Raw genomic sequence first — 24,337 nt, 5'->3', positions numbered from 1 at the left:
CTTTCATCATGCCTTAAACATTTCCATTGAAATTTACAATTGGTATTTCCACCCTAATCTGACTCTCTTGCTTTCTGTTTTGTGACTGTTCAGTAACCCCATTAGTATGTTTTAAATCCCAGTCTCATTAACCTTTAAAAAACCACTTGCTTCTTTGAGAGGGCCAGGGAATCCAATTGCACATCCTGAGGAGGTGAGGGCTTTACCGACCTCACCCACTTCAGCTGCCATTTGTTGGAGCTGAGAAAATTGAGAAGAAGCTTTGTTTGATCCTGCAGTTTCACAGTTGCTTTACTGTCTGTGCCTTGCAGCCTGCCAAGGGCAGGTGCCCTGTCTGCCCCCCACTGGCAGCCACAGTGAATTTTCAGGACTGAGGGATAGGACATTAGGGAATCAGGAGAATGATGAGAAGAAAGGGGATGAGGAAAGTCACTGAGGCAGGTACCAGCTGAGTCACAGGAAAACTGCAAGTCTGAGGGAGCTAAAGAGAAATGAAGGGAGCTCAGCTTAAGTAGTTAAAGATGTGAAAGGTTTACATAGCTGTCCTCTGATGCATCTGACTTATGGTGAAGGTTGGTTTCTCAGGATTAAGGTAGCATATTTCTATGATAACTTGGATTATTTGTCTACCTTTCCCATCTCAGTCCTGAAGGAAGCCTTTCAGGAAACTTCCCGTGTCCTCAGAGTTACTTGAGTAGCGTATTGTTTAGAAGGTAGAACTGTTCAGCTGATACTCAGCTTTCCTAAAGGCTCCATTTGCATGGGCTACACTGAGTTTCTGGTCTGGCCTTAGCAGCTGATTCTTTTAGTGTTCTCATTTTGTCTCTCTGTTGAATGTTATTACAGGTGTTTTGGTGTACATTATGTGAATAAAGTTTGCTTTGTTGTCATACAGAAATGAAATGTAGCTCCCTCAGAGAGCTGGGTTCCTTTGGAAGTTTGTTTTTTAGCAAACGCAAACAAAATAACCCCTCAAATCCCATCAAAAGCAAAGCAATAAAAACTAAAAAGCCCGACACCAGAAACACCTTTTCAGCCTTCATTTCAAGAACTGAGAACTTAAACCATCTTCATAAGATTGAGAAAAGCATAAACGGGAGTGTTTGTGCTGTCCCACGTGTGGGAGCATTGCAGTTGTTTTTCAGTGTAATTTCTCTATGCCATGCTCTTAGCTACCCTGCCAGTGGCACCTTCTGGTTAAACACTGGCTCAATCTCTGTCATTTTTTTTAAGATAGAAGTGTAGGCCTGAGGAATACATTTATGTTGTGATTTAGTGGGGGCAAGAGAGGCAGCTAGGATAGAAATATCTCTGAAGTGATAATCAGTGGTTTATCCTCCAAAAATGCATCTTAAATGCACTGGAAAGTTAATCTTGGTATACAACACAGTGAGCACCACTCTTAATAAAAAGCATTTGCTAACCGAAAGTCTCAGGTATGATTACATGCTTTCTTATATTATTCCTGTGGGAAGTCAGCAAAAGCTTCACCTTCTGTTTGTCAGAGAACGATGGGGACTGAATGACTCTAGTGAAGCCAAAACTACAAGTGAACTTCCCTGGCTGACCTCTGTTTATGCCCTTGACTTTGGTTTCTTTTTAATGTAATGTGTGTGTATAGAACAAGTGCTGTAAGAGTAAAGGAAATGTAACCCCTCTGAAACATGCAGAAGCAGCGTGCCTGCCTTGAGTCCTGATCAAGAAGCAGAAGCTGCTCCTGTGCCTGATCTGTTGGGAAGTATCCTGTCTGGACAGAGCCTTCTCATGATGAGTAGTTCAGATGTTGTCATCAACAGAGATGGTTCACTGACAGCAAAGAAGGAAGGTAAGGACTTGGCACCTTATAGTGCTGTTAGCCTCTTTGTTTCTTCCACATCTGCCCTGATCCTACAGTCTGCATAGCTTTAAACTTAGGGATACTCTTACTGGGCATTGGAATATGTAGGATGGATTCAGTAACTGCCAACAGTAATCTGTCTTATAAAGATGGATGTCTGAAATAGTGTTGCTTGTCTGTGTTTTAATTGCAGACCTGAGATGTTACTGGAGGATTTTAGTTTTAATATATAGTTTTCTTCTTTCAAAAGAACTGCACAGTGGTTTCATGCTTTGCTGTAAGAAATGTAGGACTGGATAGACCAAAGTTATCTTAGTACCCAAATTTCCTGGTGTGTATCATGCATTGCTGTCATGCCTATAATCTGTACTTCAGTTTGAAGAGCAGAGTGAAGGACCGTGGCAAGAAATTTCTTTGCAAAAGTAGAGCTCTAAATATGTGCTATCATCTCCAGCTGTGTCTTCCCTTGGCATGGCATTACTTGAAAGGAATCTCTTCAAACTGAAACATAGAACTTTATTCTTAAAATAAGTACCTCTAACGTCCTCTATTATAGTCATTTCTGTCAATCAGCAACTGCAGAATAGCAAGCACTAATCTGGTGATACCTATAGAACAGAATAATTTATTTCCTAAACATTAGTGTTTACCTCAAAGATGTTGTTGTCTGGCACTAAACTGTGAGTATCTGACCAGAAGAACTGTTGGACTCTGTTATTACTGTGTGGCAAGTCTGCAAACCACAGTAGAACTTAAAATCATTAGCTTAGTACTTCTATTAATGTTGGCAGAGCATGTCTCCGGGTATGTCCTGAAAAGCTGAATTGTCTGTTTGTGTGCCATAGCTCCATTTCATAGAAAATCAGCAAGTGACTCAAGAGTGGAGGATGGTTCAGGACATAACACCCACCCAAGTACAGCGCACTCAGGGACCACAGCAAGTAGCTCCATGGCTGGACCTTCTGTTTCCTTGGAGCTGAGTACTCGCTCCAGACCCTTCTCCTCAAGCTCGTTCTCATCACCTCTGCTGAGCAGGAGCGAGTCTGCAGCAAGCCCTGCACAGACTGCACCGGAAAAGGCAACTGTAAAGTCAGAATATTCAATGACACCCAGGTCTGTCCAGACTCAGAATACAGCAACTTTGAGCAGGCATGGCTCAAAGTTAGATGAAATGCCCAGATTTAATGGAAAATCTAGAAACTTCGTACCCACTGATTCACCTTCAAAGCCCCTGAGCTGTAACTTGAATTCTGGCTCAAAAGCTGTAACTGTGAGGCAGCCAGTAAAACCACCTTCCCAGAGAATTGACATCTTTGAGCTTCCCAGGATACCAAAGATTAAAAAAGAAACCAGCAGCAAGCAGGTGGAGCCGGAACCTGCAGGAAGCCAAAGCTGTGACATCCCCAGCTCCTGTATAACCCAGCTGACTGGCAAGGACAGCACTAATCAGCCGGGAAAGGGTAGCAGGGTGGAAAGTCAGAAGTCAAATTCCAAGGAACCTCAGCAACAGACACGTCCAAGCGGGGTGTCTTTCTCCACCAATCCCAGTGGCTATAGCGGTTCATCGCTGCTAGGCACTTCAAGGGGCAAAGGCCCAGGCTCTTTTGAGAGTTTTAAAATCAATATTCCCGGGAACACAGGACATCCCAGCAGGCTGTCTAACCCAGGATTTTGTAATACCTTCCGCCCGGTGGGCGATGACGTGCAGCAGAAGGAGAGTCCTTCAGCTCTTTTCTCAGTAAAGAAAAAGCAGGTCAAAAGTGAAATATATGATCCCTTCGAGCCAACAGGATCGGACTCGAGTTCAGCAAACAGCAGTCCTGAAAGGCTTGGTTCAGGGATCCCACTAACTAATATCACCAGGACTATTTCCATTGAAAATCCAAAAGTTCAAACATTTCAAACTGTCCGTCGTTTCACTCCTTACAGGGTAGAAAATATATTTGGATCTGGGACTGACTCTGATGTGCCATCTGGTAACACAGAGTCTCGTGATGATGATGTGGCAGTAGCAAGCAGGATTGTAGAACAGATCTCTGATACAGAGGAACGAGACAATGTGGGTGAGGAAGACCTCCTAAGCAGTCCTTGCACTTCATCTGCTGTTAAGGAAATTTCTAATACTAAGTGTTTAAAGGAGGAAAACAGAGAGGGACCTAATGTGTTCTTTAATGCTGAGGAATTGATTAGACCTAGTATTAATGTGAAAATAGAACCAGACAGTCCCTCAAAGAGTGATGGGCAGCAGAAAGTCCAAAAGGTAGAACAAGCAGAGAGGCTATCACGTTCCAGATCCCGTTCAAACTCCAGCTCCCGAAGCAAGAAGAAGATGAAAAGGAAAAAAGCACTTGTCAAAGAGCATAAGAGATCACGTTCAGGGTCAAGAGACAGAGCACACTCAAGGGACCGAAGCTCCAGGTCTACCTCTTGGTCAGGTGGGGAAGAGCACAGCAAAACACACACATTAAAATCCAAGGGCAGGCGGTCTTCTACTGACCGTTCTAGCAGTCATGAACGATCTAAAAAAAAGAAAATGAAGGATAGAACCAAGGATAAAAAGGCAAAAACTTCTTGGTCCAGGGACAGAAGGAAATCTAGATCACGTTCAGGTAGTCCTGGAAGTACTTCTGAGTTTTATGAAAATAGGAAAAAGAAAAGACGGTCTCGCTCAAGATCAAGGCGGAGGGACCGCTCCCGGTCAAACAGCACGGAGAGGACTAAAAGGCGGAAACGCAGGAGGGACAAAAGCTACGAGAGGTATGATAAAGAAAGTGGCTTGAAGTCAAGGGACAGAAAGAGATCAAGATCCAGATCTCGGGAGAGGAGAAAGTGGAGATCTCGGTCTCGATCTTGGGAGCACAAAAGCAGCAAATCAAAGGAAAAAAGACTGCGATCCCGATCACGTTCCAAAGAAAGGAAACACAGATCAAAAGAGACCTTGCTTCCTCCTCTGCCAGAGAAGGATCAAAAGCCTCCAGTTGAAAATGTGACCAGGTGTCTGGAGCAACCCCATTCTCTCAAACAAGAGCCAAAAGAGGAGCTAGTACTAGAAGGGCTTTCTATAACCATCCAACCAAATGTCAGACTTGAGGAAATACAGACTGAGACCCCAGTTCAGCTGAGAGAGGTCCAAGAAACTATAAAGGTAGAGCCCATCTGTCAGGAAGTGAGCAGTGAAACTGCATTCCCTGCACCAGAGATCACAGACATTTGTGTCCCAATTGGTGATGTGGATTCTTTTGCTGAAACAGAGTTAATGAATAGTACTGATCCAGCAGTGCTCAGTAGCTGTAGCAATACAAACCTAGAGATTACAGTTAAAATAGAAAATACTGCATTATGTCCATCTCTGATGGAGCAACCCCCAAAGAAGGAAGTTATCATGCACGTTCCAGCTGAGGCTGCACCCATTCAAAGCTCATCCAAAAGCAAAGTCATGGATTGTGTGAGGGAGGTTAAGGAGGAGTGCCTTGTCTCAGGTGAAAATACAAGTAATTCCACTAAGCCTGAACTGGAAGTGGTACCTCAGGGTCCTGCCTTGAAATCAAAAGCACCAGTGAAAAGAGTTACCTGGAATCTTCAAGAGGAAGAAAGCAGCACGTTGTCTGCTGGAAAAGCTCCAAGTAAGTCTCTTTTGGGAAACAAACAGCAGTTGAAATAGGCTGTATAAGGCTTAGGGTTTTGGTGCCTGGCCAAACCTGGTCATACTGTAAGAGCTGTGTCATCTGAGCTGGGGTGATGCCGTGGTTTGCGATCCTGAGAGCTGGCATTTTGCACTGGTTGAAATCATGAGGTGAGTTGTGTTAATGAATTGGAGAGGACGTGCTGTCAGCACAGCTCAGCCAGCAGCAGCTTGTTCGCTTGTGAAGCACATGCAACAACCCCATCTCTGAACTGGCAGCCTGTGTCCCACCCTTTCTGCGCTTAACTGGAATGGTTGCTTTGCCTTCAGTGTCTATAAATGTTCCTCAAAACCAAGGAGCGTGACAAGGCTCTGTAGCTCACCCCTGTGAGTGCTGCTAAGGCAAAGCTGCTAGAAACAGTTTGGCTTGGGAACCTGTGCTGTTTGTGTTGACAGAGTTGCCTGTGTTGTTCTTTTTGGTTACTCTCAATAGATAAACCCAGTAGAAAGCAATTGCTCAAGGGGATGAGAAGCTTTCTATTATCAGAAGCTTTAAAATATGAATGACTGCTAAAAAGATCCTTTTATTGCTAGTTTTGTTGTTAGATGCTTTTTATTTTAATTTTAAAAATATAATTGGCTTTGACTCTTTGGCACATTCTTTTGTTCTGAGATGTTTTCTTTTCCTTCTCTCGGGATACCTAGGGATGCCATTTTACAAACTTCAGCGAGCAAAAGAAGGGGCCTGGAAAGCAGAGGACTTGAACCAAACGTTAAATCAGGTGCAGTTAAATGAGCCTCCTCCAACCAATTATATGATTCCTGAGCCTATGTTTCCTGATCTAGATTCCTCTCAGGTTGGTTCCTATTCCAGCACCCAAGTGTCGTGGAAGGCATCCCATCTCATCTGTGCCCTTGTTGTGCAACACCCTCCTCTCATGGCAGAGTTTGCCTTCCTCTGCGTGTGGTACATTTCATGTAGCCCATACTCCTCAGCAATCCTCCAGTCATTTAATCTCTCAGGGTGCTCCTTACCATTGAAGAAATGTATTATCTTCTAATTCTGCTCTGTACATGCAGCTTCTGTTTTCAGCAGCAGCTTGCAGAAAGATGGTGCTGCCTGAGAAGCTGTGAGCTTCTCCCTGTGATTAGGCTGTAAATGTTGGCTTGGTAGCCTTGGTCTGAGCCATCAGTCTGTGCTGTCCACCAGTTAAAAGGCGAGCGGGGCTGGTGGTAGCTCCTGGTGGATAGAAGATGCTCTGGAAATCCTGCTCTGATGTTGTGTCTTGTCAGCACAAGCATTCACAGAGTGGTGTGTGTTTCCCAGGTGTACTGTCAGAACATCCCTCTGGCGCCAGCTCTGCCCTCCAGCCTGCCCCCCTACGCCCCGGTGAGCCAGCCCACGGTTCAGTTCATCATGCAGGGAAGTCTTCCAGCTCTTGGCTGCGTGGCAGGACAGAGCCTCACCCCAGAGCCGGGCAGCCTGGCTACAGCATCTGAGCCAGGAATCCAAGCTGCTTCTGTTGGAAATGCAGAGGAAAAGATCAAAGCACCCAAACCTCCAGTGGATAAAACAAAAAATGAGGAAGTGAGTAAATGCATAAAATAAATGAGCTGTTTATTTGAACTTTTTCATTTGAGGGATTTTTAAACTTTCTGTACTGTATTTTCCCAGCCCTGCTGTTTTTGGTGACTGACTCTGCTAACCCAGGAGCAGGAGGCAGTCCTCTCTTTGAATTTGTTTGGGATTTATTCCATTTTTTTGTTCTGCTTTCTGTTGCTTCATCATGGTAGGACAGAGAGGGATTAAAACACCTAAAATAACGTTCTTAAAGTTCTGAAACTTTCTTGCATGAATATTTGGAAGGGACTTTCCAGAAACCACAATGTCCAAGTTTCTCTAAACACCTCGTTTTCTCCCTTCCCCTTCAGCTTTGAAATTAATATCAATTCTCATAACAGTCCTGTAGAGAGGTAGGACTGTGTCTTGTTGCTTATCAGCACTGAAAATGTAGAGATAGTAAAACACTTTGGAGATCTTTCAGTTCAAGTCCCTTGCTGCTGAGTTTTGGGTTTGCTGCACAGGCCATCTGCTTTAGGCACAGTGGATGCTAACACAAGAAGAAAAACTTAGCCCATTATTTTGCTTCGTACCATAAAACCAAACAGTAAGATGCATTTCCCACTGAACCTCCATTTATGAGCAGCAGTTTTTATGAACTTGTTTTGATGGCACCTGTAATCATTACTTCATAGGCACCTCTGCAATTTTCAGATTGCCTTTAGAGCTATCTGAAGCTTTATATTCACAATTATGGTTTGCTGCTTTTAGAATCTGGTGCCTTTTGTTGGATGTGTGTTTACTCCAGAGCTGTTGGAAGGGAAGGAGGAGGCCAAAATTAGGAAGTCCACGTTGTAGTCACTTGCTTAAAACCCATTCTTTAAGACGCAGAATAAATGTTACATAAAGCAAGGGTTCCTCATAGCACAAATTGGTATTTGTTTCAAGACAGCAATTGACAGTAAAGGAAATCACTTGGAGGTGATTACTTGGGTTGTTGAAATTGTGAAATGAGAGTTTTCGTTGTTTGATCGATTCTAAGAAAAACAGATTCAGAAACCATTCCCAAGACAGCACAAGGTAATGAAGTTCTCTTTCCTGTGCAGTACATGAAGAAGCTTCACATGCAAGAAAGGGCTGTGGAAGAAGTGAAACTTGCCATCAAACCTTTTTACCAGAAGAGGGAGATTACAAAGGAGGAGTACAAGAGCATCCTTCGGAAAGCAGTGCAGAAGGTAAGGGCCCAGTGACAGGAAGTGGAGAGGAGGAGCTGGGCAGATCATTATGTAAGTGGCAGTACTTTGGATTGCACTTGCCATTTCAGCAAGTACATGCCAGAACTGAGTAGCAGATCTTTGGACCCTGACTCTGCAGTCCTGCGGTGAAGCAGTAGCTGCTCTAAGCAGGACTAATTGGTGCCGTTGATGATCTGTCAGTCTGTTCCTTTTATGAGATCGTGTTTTCAGTGGACAAGAACATTGCTAAGCTTCAGCTGCCTGAGCTGAAATGTTACATGGTACGTGCCCTAGGTGAGAATGGTCAAATCCCCCTCGCTAGGACCTTCAGCCAGAATTCCAGCTGTTTCTGATAAAGTGAGAAAATACTCTCTGCATTAGGTCCTTGAGCATCTGTGGTGTCTCTGAACCTTGGAAGAGGGCCTTGCAATTTTGCTGATACTGACTTTTTTCTCAAATCTTAGTGCTGAGTAGGTCGTGGCTAAGAAAGACTTGATCAGCAAGTAAATGTTGTCTCGTGAGGAGAAGTAATGCTCTTGTGGTCAAGGCAGTTAATTGATACCTCAGAGAACTGTGTTTTCTCCCTGCTCTGCATTCTTGCTATCACTGAGAAATTCCATCATAAATAAGAATTCACGAGGTAATGGCTGCAGTTTCACATCTTCTGTGTGACCCATATGAACCATAAGTGTTTTCTGCAAGAGAGCTGAGCGGTGCCAATTGCTGCTGAAGTCACTGTGAACTCCTCTCTGAAGAGAGATAAAGTTCCTTGTGTAGGGTCTGCTCTTTCTCCCCTATCTCAAAATGGGCTCTCCAAACTGCCAAATTCTTTTAATATGAGCATTGCTTCCTCAAAAACATCCCAAAACTGGGATTTGAACTCTTCCTTGGTTACCATGTGTTGTGTAAAAATGGATGGATGGGTGAAAAAGCCTGTAGTAAAAATGAGTAATTTTGCTTCGAGATGCCTCTGCATTCGGGTGGTGCTCCGTAGATAAGCTCTGGGCCATTTCTGAAATGCTTGAAGGAAAATACTGCTCTTGTCTTTGTTTTCTGCTTGATGTACCCTGCCATGAGCCTTGGGGGGCTGTGCAGGAATTGGCTCCCCTGGACAGCTTAGGGCCTCTCTGCCACTTGCCTGAGATGCTGTCATTGACCAAGTGCCGTTTCTGATCCCCTGCAGATCTGCCACAGCAAAAGTGGAGAGATCAACCCTATGAAGGTGGCTAACCTGGTGAAGGCATATGTGGAAAAATACAAACATATGAGGAAACATAAGAAAACTGATGGTGAAGATACACGTGAAGTGGAAAACTGAGAGCAAGCCACAGCCAGCATGACTTGGACTGAACTTGTCCTAGCTGTGGGCGCTATGGGAATAACAGACATGCAGTTGCATCTCACTGTAAGCAGAGTGCAGAGAAACAAGATGAGAACAGACTTTATCTACGGAACCTTCTCTTGAATTGTTTCCATATGGGAATGAATCTAGGATTTTTTTGGATTACCTACAGCTGTAGAACTAAATAACAATCAAATGCCTCAGACCAGCAGAGTAATTCGAGGGGAAACACAGAAGAGATTAATGTTTGGAACTCCCGGATTGCTACAGTTTTCAGGGTTACTTTGATCACATTTTTGGGCTGTGCACTTGTCTTGCTAAAGTTTGAAACTGGACACACTTTTCATACAGTATATTGAGAGCTGTATACTGTTTCCCTTGTGTTTATTTATCAAAATATGGATTGTCTTTAGAAATTTCTGATTTAATACTTGAAATGTCGTATTTTTAGCCCGTTGGATGGTGAGCGAAGCTTTACTCGCTCTGGCATTTGGGGATTGCAGAAATGAGCTAACCTTTATAAACTGACTTCAGAAACACTGCTCAAGCCGTGGTGTTTATTTACATTCTGTTGGAAGTACCTTAGTGAAAAAATTAATTTTGGGGTGGGAGATTGTGTTGCACTTGTGTAAATAATGCACTGATGGCTGGTTTTGTGTCTGCCTTTCAGGAAAACGCGAAACAAAAAGCAAGCATTGTCAATTTTCAGTAACAAGCTTGAAGGATAAGGTTGGACTGATGTACAAAGCAGAAATGTGACAGAGTTTATAAAGTTATTTTGAATGGTTTTTGTCCTATAGCAGGTGTCATTTGTTTGTCTTGCCTCTTGTAAACCTGCAGAGTTGGCTCTTGCATAAGGAATGCTGTGTTTGTGGAAGAGGATTGGAGTTGGATTAGTAATTTTCCCTCCTCCTCTGCAGGAGAACTGGTTTTCCTGTCAAGAATCAAAGGAGTCCAGCACACAGTCTGACTTCATCTTGATTGCTTTAGCAAAGCTCCTTGCCCGCAGGTGCTGCAGAGCACCAGATCTTTTAAGTGACCGTCTGAAATACAGGTCCTTAAATGATATTCAGCACCCTTGAATCTGACTTGAATCATTCCCCATCAAACCCTGCTAGGGAGGAGATGTTTCACAGAGAAATTGAAGAGAAAACCAGTAAGTTACAACTCAGAAACTGGCTTTCCCTTCACGGGAACTGGTTTGGAGGGTTTATTTTTTTACTATTTAAACAAACCAAGCCTATATACCAGTAGTGTATGGACTGGCACAGTGCTTCACTCTCATCATTCTGTGCTAGAGGAGTGTTTATGGATGAATCCTGAGCATTTTGGAGTTAATCTTCCTTGGTTCCGTATGCTTCCTCTATGGAAGTGCAGCCTGGCTGGATGATAAGGAAGTGGTAACTTTGGAGTGGCTTTGAAGATCTTTGGAAAAGACACGGTACTGACTGCAGAAGAACAGCTGGCAGAGAAGCTGTAGTTTTCAAGCTGAACTTGCAGCTAGAATACATACCTGGAATATGGGTGTGGGGTTGTGAATACAAACACTGCTGATAGATTTCTGGACAAAATAAAAATTCAGAAACTTTTATGGCACTGTTGGCACAAGAATGAGAGAATGTGATCTAGTTGTGCATACACTTAGGGTGGAAATTGGATACCTCTGAAGATGTCAGAGGAACAATTCTGCCATAACCTGTGTGTAAAAAAGGTAGGTGGCGTGAAAAACAAGTCTTGACCAAATAGTAGAAGCAACTACACTGTTTACCAGGAAGACAGTATCAGTCTGTTTCATTCTTTGGGCAGTTTCACTGCTTCGAATTTTGGTTAAATGTTGCCCTTGAACTGGCAGTAAAGATAACAGCCTGTTGCAGGGTGTATTAGGAGTGCCTGCACTGTAAGGCCTGTTAAAATTTGTTACCTCTGCGCTTGCAGTCTGCTGAGACTGAAAACTACACCTTCTGCATGTGCTTTCTGCTGCAGTGAACATGAACAACAATACTGGTTCTTTCATTCTGTCTGCCATTTAAATTATCAAATTCTAAGCTGCCTCCTGGGAGAGGCAATGAGAAACATTCCTAAAAATGCCTCTTTTGCTATGTTCTAGAAAACAGTTTTTCTAGAATACTGTGTATACTACTTGCTTTTTTTTTTTTTCCTTTCTGGTTGACCGTCTTGGATCAGATGCTGCTGCGTGTTTAAGGGAAGAAATCTTACTTATTCAATATAGGCAGTAGTTTGGTGACAGTAAAACCTCTTGTTAGTGTCCTTTCATTCCTTTGCAAGAGGGGTGATGCCAAAAGGTCATTCAGCACAGGCAGGGAGGGATGCTGCACCAGGAATTTGACTCAGGAACTGTTTTGCCACCATATTTGTCTCATAGGTGACCTTCAGTACTGCTTTTGGGATGTAACCCTGGCCATACCATCTGGCCAGAGGTGCTTGGGTTCTTGAGAGCTGCTCTGAGGTTGGATGGAGAAAAGAGAGGGTGGGGTTCCCTGGCAGAGCGCAGGGAGGCGGGAGTGACACAAGAGGAGGAAACGAAAGGGGGAGGCGAGTGCCCGGAGGATCCAGGTGGTGCCACACTGCAGGGTCATGGCCCAGCCCAGAGCCTGTGAGTAGCTGCCCTGGCTCTTCACTGCTCTGGGTCAATGGTGGTGGGAGTCCTTTGGCTTGTCCCTGATGGAGAGACTGGGCATTTGGGAGAGGGCAAAGGCTTGCTTTCCTGCTGGGCTTGGAGCATGTCCCATGTTTCAGTGGTGATGCTGAGAAATGATGATGAGTCAGTCCTGAGTGGGGTGCATTGCATAAGGGGATGCCATGCTTGGTGTCACGGGAGGAAGTGAAACGAGAGAGGAAAGCAAATCTAACCATGTTTTGCTTTGGTATCATGTGATCCCCATCCCGCTGGCGCTCTCCTCGCCTGCAAATCTCTCTGCTCTAAACACCCTCTGTTTGGGGATGTTCTCAGCCATCGCTGAGTCCCTGCCTGTGTGCCCTGTCCTTTGGGGAACCCCACCGTCCCTGTGTTATTCCCCCAGTCTCCCAGGGCTGGGAGCATCTCTGCAGGGAATCACAGCGTCATCTGGAGGGGAGAGGATGTGAAAGAGGAAGTGTCTGAACTCGCTGGCCCTGGCCTCAGTGAGTGCATCCATGGAGCTGTGGCCAAGAGCTGAGTGGGCTGGGCGAGTTATATGGGGAGCAGCTGTCCTGACATCAGCTCTGCCCCCCCCAGCCCACTGCTAGGATTAGAAAACTCCCAGTTTTGGGGTAGATGCATCTGTGCCTGGAGCTCTTGCAGGGCTCAAAGCATGAGAACAAATCTGTTAATGTGACACTTGGGCTGCAGGTCAGCATCTGGTGGGAACTGTTCCTGTGTCTTCAGTCCCAGCCAAGATCCTCAGCTTCAGTTCCTCTCTTGGGAGGACACAGGGGCTGGTCAAGCAGTAATTGTGGTTGCACTGTTCAACCAGCTCCTCTGCTTTTTCTTGCTGGCCAAAATCATCCCAAAGTCATGCAAAAAAAAAGAAATAATGGTCTGCAATTCCAAAGCGTCAAAGTCTCTTTTAACCACCTTCCCTGTCCCATATGTCCAGGTCAGGAGCAGGAGGACAGGTTTCGTGAAGTGAATCTCTCTACCCAGAGGCTGCGTGTGCTCCCGCCTGCAGTCCTGAGCAATTCCATGCTGGAGAGCCTTGACCTCGACAGGAACAAACTCAGGAGCATCACCGGCATTTCTAAGCTTTGCAACCTCAAGAAGCTGATACTGTCCAAGAATGAGTTTGTGGACTTTCCCAATGAAATCCAGAGCCTGGTCTGTTTGGAGAGGCTTGAGCTGAATCAGAACCAAATCCGGATCATCCCAGAGGGGGTTTTCTCCCATCTCCCCAGGCTTAAGCACTTGCGACTGAACAACAATCGTCTCTGTGCCCTCCCCAGGGACCTGGCAGCTTGTCAAGGCAGCCTTCAGTACCTCAACATCTCCAACAACTTGTTCCGGACCTTCCCGCAGCCTGTCCTGCAGCTGGCACGCTTACAGGAGTTCCATGTGCAGAATAATGCCCTTCGCCAGCTCCCCAAGGAGCTCTTCCAGGGACAATCCCTGAAAGTGTTTAAGGCCAGTGGGAATCCCCTCCGGGAGCCACCCAGTGAAGTGTGTGCTGGTGGCATTCAGCAGATCCGGAATTACTTCAACCAGCTTCAGCATGGTTTGGGGCAGGAGGACAAGAGGGTCAAGACCATGTTCCTGGGGGCCTCACTGGCGGGGAAGTCCACAATCTGCAGAAGCCTGAAGCAAGGGCAATCCAAACTGGTTCCTGAGGAAGAACGAACAGTTGGCATAGAGATCAGTGAGTTCCAGATCGAGGACTTCACGTTTCTCTTCTGGGACTTTGCCGGCCAGCTGGAATATTACGTGACTCACCACGTGTTCATCACCCCACAGGCACTCATCATCCTTGTCATCAATCTTCACATGTAAGTGCTTAGCTGGTTTGGATTCCAGGTAGACCAGGGAAACTAAAAAGGAGCTGGGGAAACTTTGCACTGCACGAATTCACACCGTTTCCATTGGGCCTCGAGGCCTGGTCTTTGCACCACTGGCATAGCTGGCTCTCCCCCTCCCCCTTTTTGCAGATCAATCTTTTAATCCACCAGGTCTGTCATCACCTTGCCAAAGGCCTCTGTTTGGAGGGGTTGAATAAGCACCAACTCCTTATGTGACAACTGAACCCCCTCTGAACAGACTTGCTTTCTGCAAAAAAGCAAATTCCTACAATCCCGTCTGTATCCTGTGGTGTTCCCTGAACATGGAGGGAGCATCAGGCTTGGGTTTTGTGCTACAGAGGGATGCTCCCATTTACAGCAGGGATTGACTCTGCTACACCCCATAGCTTAAGGATGGGGAACTGAAGGATGAGCTTGGATACAGTCCATGTCAGCTTCTGAGATCTGAGCTCTTCTCCAGTGAGCTCCTGGGACAGCACGGAGTGTGTGGTCAGGCCTGCACTGGTAGAAGTTGGCTGGAGATCCAGAGGGTAAGATGTGAATTTGGGATTTTCTTTTTCTCCCTCCCCAGGTACCAAACTAATGACAAAACTTTCAAGGAGCTTGTTGGTTTCTGGATCAACAACCTGTCCATGCGAGTGCCAAACTCGGTGGTGCTTCCTGTGGGAACCCATGTGGACTGCTGCCAGGAGCAGGAGGTAGCAGAGAAGACACATGACATCATGGCCAGGATCACAGCCATGCTGGCAGAGAGAAAAAGCAACCTTGCTCACTTCATCAACAACCTGGAGGGCAGTGAAGAGCCCAAGTTTTACGTGGACCAGTGGGAGAGGCTGAAAGAGATGGAGAGCTGCACGTTAACTGTAGGGCTGAGATTGTCCTGGGTTCTGGCTGGCTGAGGTCACCCTGTTGTCTCTGGCACCCCAGGGTGCTACTGGCTAAGGTGATCTGGTGCAAGTGCATCAGGCCACTACTGCAGCCCCTCCCCAGGCTGGGGTGGACATGGTAACCCCTGGCTGTGACCTGCAGGGTCCTTGTCCCTGGTAGGTGATGGGCATCTCCTCTTGTGGCTTGTAGCAAGTGCCTGAGGAGGAGTGCAAGGGGCCATTCACCATCACCAGGTGATTTTCAGGAATTGCTGCAGAACAGAGATGTGAAGCAAGTGCCCTCTGAAGCTGAGCCAGTGGTGTGTTCCACCCTGAGTGACCTCATGGGCATTAAGTCCTCACAAGCTAAAAGACTTCTCCGGGTGTAGTTTCATCAGGTATGTGCTTCCTCTTTTCCAGATCTTAAATTTAGTTGCTGTCAACTGCACGGATCACTGTGACATCAAAAAGCTCGAGGCCACTATTTTGGAGCACGTGAAGAATGAGGAGCTCTTCCCCGAGGTCTTCCGAGTGCTGCCGCCCGTCTACAGGCAGGTGGAAGCTGCCATTTTGGATATTGCACGGAGCGAGGAGGTGGCAGACCACGGTGAGTGGTCTGCAACCCTGCCATGCTTTTCTGAGGGGAGCTTCTGTCCCGTGCCTGGGACAGGCTCTCTCCAGTGCTGTCCTGAGTTTGGGATGGGCTGTCCAGTGCTTGCTGCAGCTTCTGGCCCTGTTTGTGTGGCAGTGGGGTTGCTGCTGAAGACCTTGCAGCGTTAATACTGAGCACGCCTGAATGGGCCATGCTGTCTGGTTCCTTGCTTTCCAGTGATGTTTTGCTTTCTCCTCTTCTCCCTGCATAAGCAATTAAAAAACCTTGCAGGGCTCCATAGCTTTAATGCTTCCATGTGGTTTTCAAATTTACATCCTGCTAATTTTATTTAATGACCCTTACCTTTCCCTAGACCCTTTTCCATGTCTCCTGTGACTTACCGGGATTAGCAGACAGCTCCAGCCTCTTGCTTACGTACCCAAAGCAGGTACGAACACCACCAGTTCCCAGTGACATCTCTGGCCCCCCTGGCCACTGCAGGATTAGAGAACAAGGAGCAGAGGCTTTTCTTCTGTGGAGATAAGCCAGACTTTGTTGCCTGTCTCTCTGCATTGCTGAATGTCAGTCTGAGGTTTAACTGGCAATCTGAGGTTTTCTGGCTGGAAACAAACCTGCTTCCTCAAACAATAATAATAAAAAACCCCCAGTGTTAGCCTCATTTTTCAGAAAGTTCTGGCAGGCTGTTGCCACTGCTGAGCCAAGGCAAGGCTGTGGGGGCTGCAGGGTGGCAGTGGGGCAGCTGAGGAGAGGCAGAGCATTTTTGGTCACAGTCACAGAGCATCACTCTGATCCCAGTTACTTCCCCAGGGATGGCACAGGTTATGTGGGATGCTGCTGGTGTTTGTTGGCTCTCTGAAGCATCTACCTTGGAATGCTGTGTCTGAGAGATGCATTCTGAGCTCCTGTATCTCCCTCTAGGCATGATGGACCTCCAGTACCTACTCAGCAAACTCTCGCAGCACAAGCACCTGGCCGGCCTGGGCAGAGAGCTCCTCCAGGACATCTTGCGGTACCTCCACCACATTGGGCTCGTAGTGTGGTATGAGGAAATCAAGCACTTGGAAAGCACCGTCTTTCTCCAGCCTACCTTTTTAATAACGATGTTCAAGGTGAGCCTGGGGATCAGGACCATCTCCTCTGTAGAGTCCAAGCTGGGCTCCTCTCACTGCCACCTCACCTCTCCTTCCCTTCCCGTGCAGCTCCTGGTGCGGTACCGCCTTGTCCAGCAGCTCGAGAGCATCTCTGTGGAGACACTGATCGGGGAACACGCCACCATCAGAGACAGAGCCAACTGGGTGTGGACCTTCAAGTCAAAGGCAATGCTGTGCCACCAGGCTGTGCGTGCCTTGGTGAAGCACCAGCTCTGTTCAGAAGGGATGTGGGATGTCTTTGAGGAAATCATGGGATACAGGCCTCACAGAGGGAGAGGGAAGCTCTTCAGCCTCCTGGAGCACTTTGAGCTCTGCCTGGAGGTGAAGCACACCGACGTGCTCAACCCGCAGGCCAGGGAGTTTGTGCCTGGAAAGCCATGGGAGACAACACGGAGCCAAGGCGAGTCCTGGTACTTGTTCCCAACCTATCTGAACCAGACAGAGGAAGTGTCTGAGGTGTGGGGAGGAGATCACCCTGAGGACCTCCACATCCGTGCCTACTTCTCACCCGAAATCCCTGAGGGCTTCTTCCAGAGGTAAGCACTGGTTTCCAGCCATCAGTGAGCTTGTGGGATTGAGTTTGCTCGGTGTAGTACCAGGATGACTCTCAGCAAGCCCTTGGCCTGAGCCTGGGAGTCAAGATACCAGGATGGCTTCTCAGCTGTGCCACACACGTGTGGGGCCCTGGGTGAACCCTTATGATGTTCGCTGCCTGGACGTGAGCAACGGCCACGCTCCTTCTAGCCACCTTTCATCGGGGTGGGGGGAATGTGTTTGGATAATCTGTGCCCATCCAGGCAGGCAAAGGTCTCACAGTCCTACCCGAGAATGTTCTAGTTTCTATGGGTGTTGGAACTATACCAGTTTTTGGAACTTCTGGTTTTCTGGACTGGTCTAGAGTTCTGTCTGACAGTGGTATGGTTAAACGCCAACTGGCAACCAGGCACCACAGAGCCACTCAGTCACCCTCCCTGGCTGGACTGGGGAGAGAATCAGAAAAGTGAGAAAACTCATGGGTTGAGATTAAGACAGTTTAATAGTTGAAATAAATTATAATAAAAACAGTAATAGTGATAATAATATTGTAATGCAAAGGAAATCAGCAAAGAGAAATTAGAGAGAAGAACAAGTGGTGCAAGTAAAAAACAATTGTTCAGCACTAACCAACTCATGCCCAGTCTGTTCCCAAGCAGTGGTCCCCCAGTCAGCTTTCCCCAAGGTTTATATGCTGAGAGTGATGCTACCAGCTGTGGGATAACCCTTTGGTCATTTGGGGTCAGCTGTTCTGGCTATGTCCCCTCCCAGCTTCTTGTGCACCCCCAGCCTCCTCGCTGGCAGGGCAGCCTGAGAACCTGAAGAGTCCCTGACTTGGTGTAAGCCCTGCTCAGCAGCAACTAAAACATCAGTGTGTTATCCACATCATTCTCATCCTAAATCCAAAGCACAGCACTGTACCAGCTACTAGGAAGAAAATTAACCCCATCCCAGATAAAACCAGGACAAGATGGCCAACTCTGGAAGGATCTCTTGGCTTAAGAGGCTGCTCCTGCTGCTTGAGCTTTCAGTAGGGGAAGGTCCTCATTTGGTGTCTGCCTCTGTTCTTACTGAAGCTCAGCTCATATTTTCAAGTCCACCTGGTACCACACTTTCTTCCATAAGCTAGGAGGAAAGTGCTGAAAGCCATGGGCAATCTCCTCGCAGGTTCCTGGTGAAAGCTTGCTCCTTCTATTCCACACACTGGGTGGCGAAGGTGACCTGCCTGCTTGTATGCAATGGCAAACCTCTGCTGATCAAAGAGAATAACCAGAGGGCCTACAGCTACCTGGAGCTCCGCTGCAGAAAGCCATCGGAAAGGACAGGTAAGATCCCTGATCCATATTTCATGACTCCCAACTCCATGTCTCTCCTGAGCTCCACCCCTGCCACTTCCAGCCCTCTGGGAAGTGTCCCAAGAAGCCTCTGCCACATATCCTAGTCTGGCCTGGCTCCACCAGCAGTCCACTTACAGATTTCCTCTTTCTCCATGCAATTCTGTTCAGGACTCCTTTAGAGGTATCACATAAAAATGGGAAGTCAAGTTTTCATTCTTGTCATGGAGCAGATGGGTCATCCTTGCCCAGAAGGCCCCAGCAGAGTACAGTCTAAGGCTGGGTCTTCAAGAGATAAGTAAAAGGGCCACCCAAGTTGGGGAGCTCTTCCAACATACCATTAAATTCCTTATGGCGGCTTGGTTAACTGGAGAAATGGAGCTGGTCCAACAGTTGAGGCCGTGGGCTGGAAGTGATGTGTGGGTCACCACAGCATCTCCGGGGCTGCTGTGGCTGGGGGCTGTAAGCAAGCATGACATTCTCCTTTTGCTGGAAGGGTTCCAGTTTGCCTGGGACTTCCTCGTGGCAGTTGTGCTCGTCATCCAGAAGCTCGCTGAGGAGTGGCCGGGGCTGCACGTGTGTGTGAAGACTCCCTGCCGAACGTCCGGCTGTCCTGCAGAGTTCCTCTGGCCGGACATGGATGGCACAGGTGCCATGTACGTACAAGCTGTGCCCCTCCAAGCAAGGGCAGGACCTGGGTGGTCACTACTGCAATGCTGGTGGGGCGGGTCAGCTTCTAAAAGCCACGTGAAATTAGTAATGAAATTCGCTGGCACTACAGTGTCATTCTCCCATAGCAGCTCTCTCCATAGCAGCTCGTGTCCCACGTGGTGTTAGCACTTTCTGGTGTGGGAAATTAGAGCATGGAGAGAAAGGTGAAGCAGATGAGACTCTGGGGCTCAGGCACATGATGTTCACTCTGGACACATGCCCACATGTCCCTGTTTCATGAAGAGCTGAAGGTGCTCAGGCACCCAGGAGGGCAGTGGTTGTCCCACCAATTGCAGCTGGTCAGGGTGGGAAGAGCAAGCCTCTTCCACTGCCTTGGCATCGTCTTCCTTGGGGAGTGCTGAGGGCAGCTCCTGCTCCTTCTCTCCCGGGCTTTTTCCTCCACAGGACAAAGGAAGACGTTAAAACCTGTGGGACGTGTGGGCACCGTTTTGGTGCAGAGCTGCTCCTGCCCAAAGGTGAGCCCAGTGTCCTGAGTTAGTGCCACAACAGCACTCAGGGGAAAGAGGGCTGAGGGTTTGCTGGAACTGGGGTGCTAAGGGTGTCCCATTCCCACAGTACCCAGGCAGCTGGAGGAGCCCCTGGCACAGCCCTCTGCTCACTATTACGTGACAAGCTACGGGACCACCACTTTTGGACCTAGCAGCATCCAGGTCACTAGGCAGGTAAGAACACGCCACCTCCCCTTGCCCAGGGACCAGATGGTCAGGCTCCTGAATCAAGGGGATGCAGTTGCTTGCAGCCTGGGGAGGGCACACCCCATCTTCAGGCAGCCCTCTGGTTTTCCACACTCCTCCCTGAGATACCACCCCTTCTGCACCTCTGAGCTGAGGTCTGGGTGCTTCGTGTTGTAGTTACTGCCTTATTTTTCCAGAACATCTCCAGTGAGTGACTCCAGGCCAGTGCTCACGGAAGTACTTTTGTTTAGCAAAAGCGTCCTCAACACATTCTGCTTGCAAGTCATGTTTGTAGCCTTAATGCATGGAAATAAATTCATTGATAAATGCATCCCTTCAGGTGTGGGAAGTCACCTCATCTACTCAAAATTTAAAGGGAAGAAGGCACTGATAAGCTCTCGGATACCAACCCGCCCCTGCCAGCAGGGACTTTGCTGAGACAAGGCTGGGCATGGACCCTGGTGGTTCTGGGGGTAGAAGGGCGTAGCGAAGATTTCAGACTGATAGCAGAGGCAGGTGTCCAGGCAACAGCAGCAAGAGAGAACTACGTTTCTATACATACATATTTTAACTTGGAAAAATTAAGAAAATAAATCTGTAAATTACCACACTCCACAAAAACACACTAGCAGCTGATGGAGGGGAAAAGCAATGTGTGACTCCAGGACTGGTCACTGAAGCTGTCCTTGGGCTGGGGGGTGCTGGTTTGCAGAGGCTGGGATGCCCAGTGGTCCTGCAGCCTGTGCCAGGGCCATGGGGAGCGGGGCACGAGGGGTCAGCCCAGTTGCATGTTGTACTGCTCGATGAGCTCCATGAGGTCGAAGGAGTTGGAGAGCTGCAGGCTGAGGGTGTGGCTGTCAAGGGAGGAGGCTCCCTCCTGCAGCACCTGCTCGTAGTAGTACTCGCAGAACTTGGGCACCAGCTGCAGCGGCAAAACATTGGGGTCAGGGGCAAGTTAGGGGCAGCTGCCCGCTGTGGCAGCAACACCCTGCATAGCCCTGTTCTCCTGGAGTGCAGGGAGGAGATGTCTGGGGCACCCTTTGTCTCCCCCAAACCCTGAGGGTCCCTGGCCCTGGGCAGCTGCCTTCCACACCATCCTGCCCAGACCCCAAGTGTCCTCTGGCCCAGGCAGCTGCTCACCCTCGCCCCATGTTTCCCCTGGTCCCCAAGGGTCCCCTTCCTGGTCACACAGCCGCCCATGTCTCCAAGGGTCCCCTCCCCTGTCACTCAGTTCCCCCATCTCTCTCAGCCCCCCAGGTCCCCCCTCCTTGGGTATCCAGATCTCCATCTGCCCCATATCCTGAGGGCTCCCAAACCCCACACTGAGGGTCTCCCTTCTTGTGCACCCAAGCACTCACCTCCCCTGGCCCCTGAGGCTGTCGCTACCCAGTCCCTGAGGAAACTCCATCACCTCTTCATCACCAGGGAGTCCCCATCCCTAGGCACCCAGAATCCCATCTGCCTCAGTCCCCAGGGGTCCCTCTTCAGGCACCCAGACCTTCCATTTCCCACCCACCTTGACCTCGAGGATCCCCCTCCTCAGGTACCCAGAGTCCCAGCTCCCCTGGGACTCCATGAGTCTCTCCCCTTCCCTGGGCAGCAGTGGGATAGTGGGTTTTGGCTACTGCACCTTGACCAGGATGAGCTTGGACTCCTTAGGCCTGTCCTTGGAGAAGGCCTGCCCAAAGCAGAGGTAGATGGTGAAGTCAGGGGATCGCTGCCTTTGGCCATTGCGGAAGTCCCTCAGCTCTGTGAAGCAAAACAGGGCTCAGTTTTGGGGTGAGCCTGGTGGAACAGAGGGACTGGGAGGGTTTGGATGCTTGTAACATCCTGGGGCTGCCTCCCATGAGCCCCAGAACCAGGCTGGGCAGGAACTAACATACGGGGAACAATGTGCCACCCCTACTCACCTGTGCAAAACTCATGGAAGTCAAAGATGGGTGTTTCCTGGTCCCGGCAGAGCAGGTTGGGTGGGGGCTCCTCAACCCCCTCGAGCTGCTGGGACAAGGCCCAGAACACCTTGCACTTCTCCCGGCGGGTGGCAAAGACCTTGTCGGCACGTTGCTCCAGCTGCAGCCCCGCGACGCCCAGCAGCTCCTCGGTGAGGCGCCGCTGCTTGCTGTCAGCCACGCCTGCGGGGCTGGGGAAGCGCACCACGTGCCAGGGGCACGGGGCCTCCAGCAGACTGGGGGGCTGGTATGTCAGCAAGCTCTGGCTGCCCCCAACCACCTCCCGGTGGAACTCCTTCCCCCGGTAGTAGATGGTGACATCCAGGATGGAGACGATGCCATCTGCACCAGGAAGTGATCAGCAGCTGCATCCTCCAAACTGAAACGTTTTCCCTCTCCAAAGCACCCCCCAAGCATATTTAGTGTTAACAATTGTAATAATTATTTATAGCTGTGAATAACCCTCACCTGTGTTATCCAGCAGCAGCCGTGGCTGTGGCACAGGGCTGGCAGCAGGGACAAAGAACGTTGCCTCCGCTGGGTACTGCGTGGGGCCCGTGCCCTCTGTCAGGTGGCACGGCAGTGGCATGGCCCCTGCAGCGGGAGATGAGCAGCATCGGCATCACCATTCGGGATGCAGCAGAGTGGGGGCTGCTTTGGCATGGGGTCCCCATGGCAGCACCCCAGCCTCTTCCCACTCCCTTATGGCATTCCCACAGCCAGGGCCGGATCCTGCTGCACAGCACCCACCTGTCTCCTCTGGTGGCATGAGGCCCGGTGGGTGGTAGGTGTCCAAGGTGGGCTGCTCCACCGGGGGAACCCATTGTGGAAATGTCGTGGGAGGGAAGCAGTTGTTTTGGCTGGGGTCTGCATAAAGCTGGAGCAGGGTGTCCTGGTGAGGCTGGAGCATGACATCCTGGTGGGGACTGTCCCCTGCAGGGAAACCACCTGTGGGAAGGTGCTGGGGTCACCCACCCAGGCAGCCACCCACTCTGCACCCCGTGAGCAGGGCTGGTCTCACCTGTGGGCACCCAGGACTGGGCCAGTGAGCCAAGGTCACGGGGGGAGATGTCACACTGCTGCAGCAGCTCCTCCAGAATCGAGAGCTGTGGGTCAGTAGGTCCTAAGGGGGAGCACAGTGGGTGGGATATCTCACAGCCACAAAATCAGCCCCAGCTGAGCCTAGCAGGGTGTCCTCCCCCAAAAAAAAGGAGTGTGAGACTAGTGCTTACCTGGGACAGCGATTGCTGAGGCCATGTCTTGGGAGTCATGCTCCAGCTGGAAAGGGAAGCAGATTGGGATCTTAGTGCTGTGGTTGCCAGGCACTCAACCTCCCCCAGCCCGTATTTTGGCCAGGTGCTGGGTTGCAGCTTGGGTGCACCCTAAGGACATGAAGTTGAAATGCCTGCAAGTGGCAGCAGGGACACCCCTGGCCTGCTGTGCCCACCCAGCTACCTGGAGCTGCTGTTGTGCTGGCTGTTGGTCCACCACAGGGTTAGGAATGCTGGAATCTCCCTCCTTGCTGTGCTGGAGGGTGGCTGAAAGGAGAGCACCAGGAGTGGGAGGTCCTGAGATCTCTCACCCCACCCAACACAACCCCTCCTTGGGGCGAGGCTCACCTGAGATAATGGAGAAGACCTTGTGTGGGTCATCACCACGCTTGGAATGGTCATCTTCCAGCTTGAACATTTGGGTGCTGCTCAGGGCACAGCGGAAGTTGGTCTTCCACTTGGCCAGGTCCTCGGAGCCTTCCTCATACCGCCCACTGACCTGCGCCCAGGCCTGGGGGTGCAGAGGTGTGAGCATGGGGTCCCTGGCTCCATGAGCATGGAGGCTTCCAGGGATGACTGATCTTCCCCCACCTTCCCAGCTCCCATATCCCACCCACGCTGAAGACCTCAACTTGCTGCTGGTCACCATCTTATCCTACCCCTCTTGAGGACCCTGAGGGTGCCGCTGGTCACTCGAACCCTCCTACCTGGAAAACCTTGAGTGCACTACGGATCAACCCCATCCCCCACACCTTGAAGACCCAGAGGCTGCTGCTGGTGACCCCCACCCTGCCCATCTTGAGGATCTCCAAGTCGCTGCTGGTGATAGTCATCCCACCCACCTTGAAGACCTCCACGTCACTGCTGGTGATGTCCTTCCTGGCGTTGTGTTTCCAGGGGACGCGAAAGGTGGTATGGCCAGGGTCGATCCAGCACAGCCCCCTGTAGCTCCCGCTGCTGATGGCGTTCAGCAGCCACTGCCCGAACCGCAGCTTCTGGGCTTCCCTGCGGGCGCGGGACTGTCACCGGGAGGACCGGGGCCACCCGGGGACGGCGACCCGGGGAGGGCCGGGGGTGCTGGGCCCCACTTACCCCTCCTTCTCCGGCGCT

The 24,337-nt window shown here is 49.4% G+C and overlaps 3 protein-coding genes across 5 annotated transcripts in view; 2 read left to right on the top strand and 1 right to left on the bottom strand.

Moving 5' to 3' along the window:
• The window catches only part of PHRF1 (PHD and ring finger domains 1), a 27,155-nt gene extending 16,770 nt beyond the window's left edge, over positions 1 to 10,385 (top strand). Inside the window, exons 13-18 of one of the 2 annotated variants that reach the window (XM_017741683.1) lie at positions 1,671 to 1,825; positions 2,683 to 5,460; positions 6,165 to 6,316; positions 6,787 to 7,047; positions 8,127 to 8,255; positions 9,439 to 10,385. In XM_017741683.1, the coding sequence (XP_017597172.1) occupies positions 1,671 to 1,825; positions 2,683 to 5,460; positions 6,165 to 6,316; positions 6,787 to 7,047; positions 8,127 to 8,255; positions 9,439 to 9,573 (3,610 nt within the window). In that variant the 3' untranslated portion in view covers positions 9,574 to 10,385. The remainder of the gene's footprint in view (positions 1 to 1,670; positions 1,826 to 2,682; positions 5,461 to 6,164; positions 6,317 to 6,786; positions 7,048 to 8,126; positions 8,256 to 9,438) is intronic. The other variant, XM_017741684.1, reaches the window with a different exon arrangement.
• A 549-nt stretch (positions 10,386 to 10,934) lies between these two features.
• Positions 10,935 to 20,338, top strand: LOC103620900 (malignant fibrous histiocytoma-amplified sequence 1 homolog). Of its 2 annotated transcripts, XM_017741686.1 has the most exons (11): positions 10,935 to 12,211; positions 13,194 to 14,073; positions 14,675 to 14,966; positions 15,390 to 15,576; positions 16,501 to 16,691; positions 16,782 to 17,269; positions 18,435 to 18,592; positions 19,098 to 19,257; positions 19,718 to 19,788; positions 19,889 to 19,995; positions 20,205 to 20,222. In XM_017741686.1, the coding sequence occupies exons 1-11, from the start codon at positions 12,193 to 12,195 to the stop codon at positions 20,220 to 20,222; spliced, it is 2,571 nt and encodes an 856-aa protein (XP_017597175.1). In that variant the 5' UTR covers positions 10,935 to 12,192. The 2 variants fall into 2 exon arrangements, with proteins under 2 accessions (XP_017597175.1, XP_017597174.1); XM_017741685.1 differs by having other exon boundaries at positions 10,935 to 14,073; positions 20,205 to 20,338.
• Positions 17,751 to 24,337, bottom strand: part of IRF7 (interferon regulatory factor 7) — an 8,201-nt gene continuing 1,614 nt past the window's right edge. The window contains exons 2-12 of the mRNA XM_017741601.1: positions 24,320 to 24,335; positions 24,070 to 24,232; positions 23,576 to 23,738; positions 23,412 to 23,494; positions 23,189 to 23,234; positions 22,978 to 23,079; positions 22,707 to 22,904; positions 22,425 to 22,550; positions 21,918 to 22,298; positions 21,638 to 21,756; positions 17,751 to 20,929 (exon numbers count right to left, since the gene is read on the bottom strand). Of these exons, the coding sequence (XP_017597090.1) occupies positions 20,783 to 20,929; positions 21,638 to 21,756; positions 21,918 to 22,298; positions 22,425 to 22,550; positions 22,707 to 22,904; positions 22,978 to 23,079; positions 23,189 to 23,234; positions 23,412 to 23,494; positions 23,576 to 23,738; positions 24,070 to 24,232; positions 24,320 to 24,335 (1,544 nt within the window). The 3' untranslated portion in view covers positions 17,751 to 20,782. The remainder of the gene's footprint in view (positions 20,930 to 21,637; positions 21,757 to 21,917; positions 22,299 to 22,424; positions 22,551 to 22,706; positions 22,905 to 22,977; positions 23,080 to 23,188; positions 23,235 to 23,411; positions 23,495 to 23,575; positions 23,739 to 24,069; positions 24,233 to 24,319; positions 24,336 to 24,337) is intronic.

This window comes from Corvus brachyrhynchos, unplaced genomic scaffold (genome assembly GCF_000691975.1).
Source record: "Corvus brachyrhynchos isolate BGI_N302 unplaced genomic scaffold, ASM69197v1 scaffold115, whole genome shotgun sequence".
NCBI classification, from domain to species: domain Eukaryota; kingdom Metazoa; phylum Chordata; class Aves; order Passeriformes; family Corvidae; genus Corvus; species Corvus brachyrhynchos.
Note: the sequence above shows the minus strand (reverse complement) of the source record. Positions and strands in the feature narration are given on the sequence as shown.

Excerpts from the sequence above, each read along its gene's own strand:
- LOC103620900 (XM_017741685.1), top strand. The coding sequence starts at position 12,872 with ATGCATCTGTGCCTGGAGCTCTTGCAGGGCTCAAAGCATGAGAACAAA. Across the intron at positions 14,074-14,674 it reads CTTGTCATCAATCTTCACAT|GTACCAAACTAATGACAAAA; the intron begins GTAAGTGCTTAG and ends CTCCCTCCCCAG. Across the intron at positions 18,593-19,097 it reads AAAGCCATCGGAAAGGACAG|GGTTCCAGTTTGCCTGGGAC; the intron begins GTAAGATCCCTG and ends TTTTGCTGGAAG.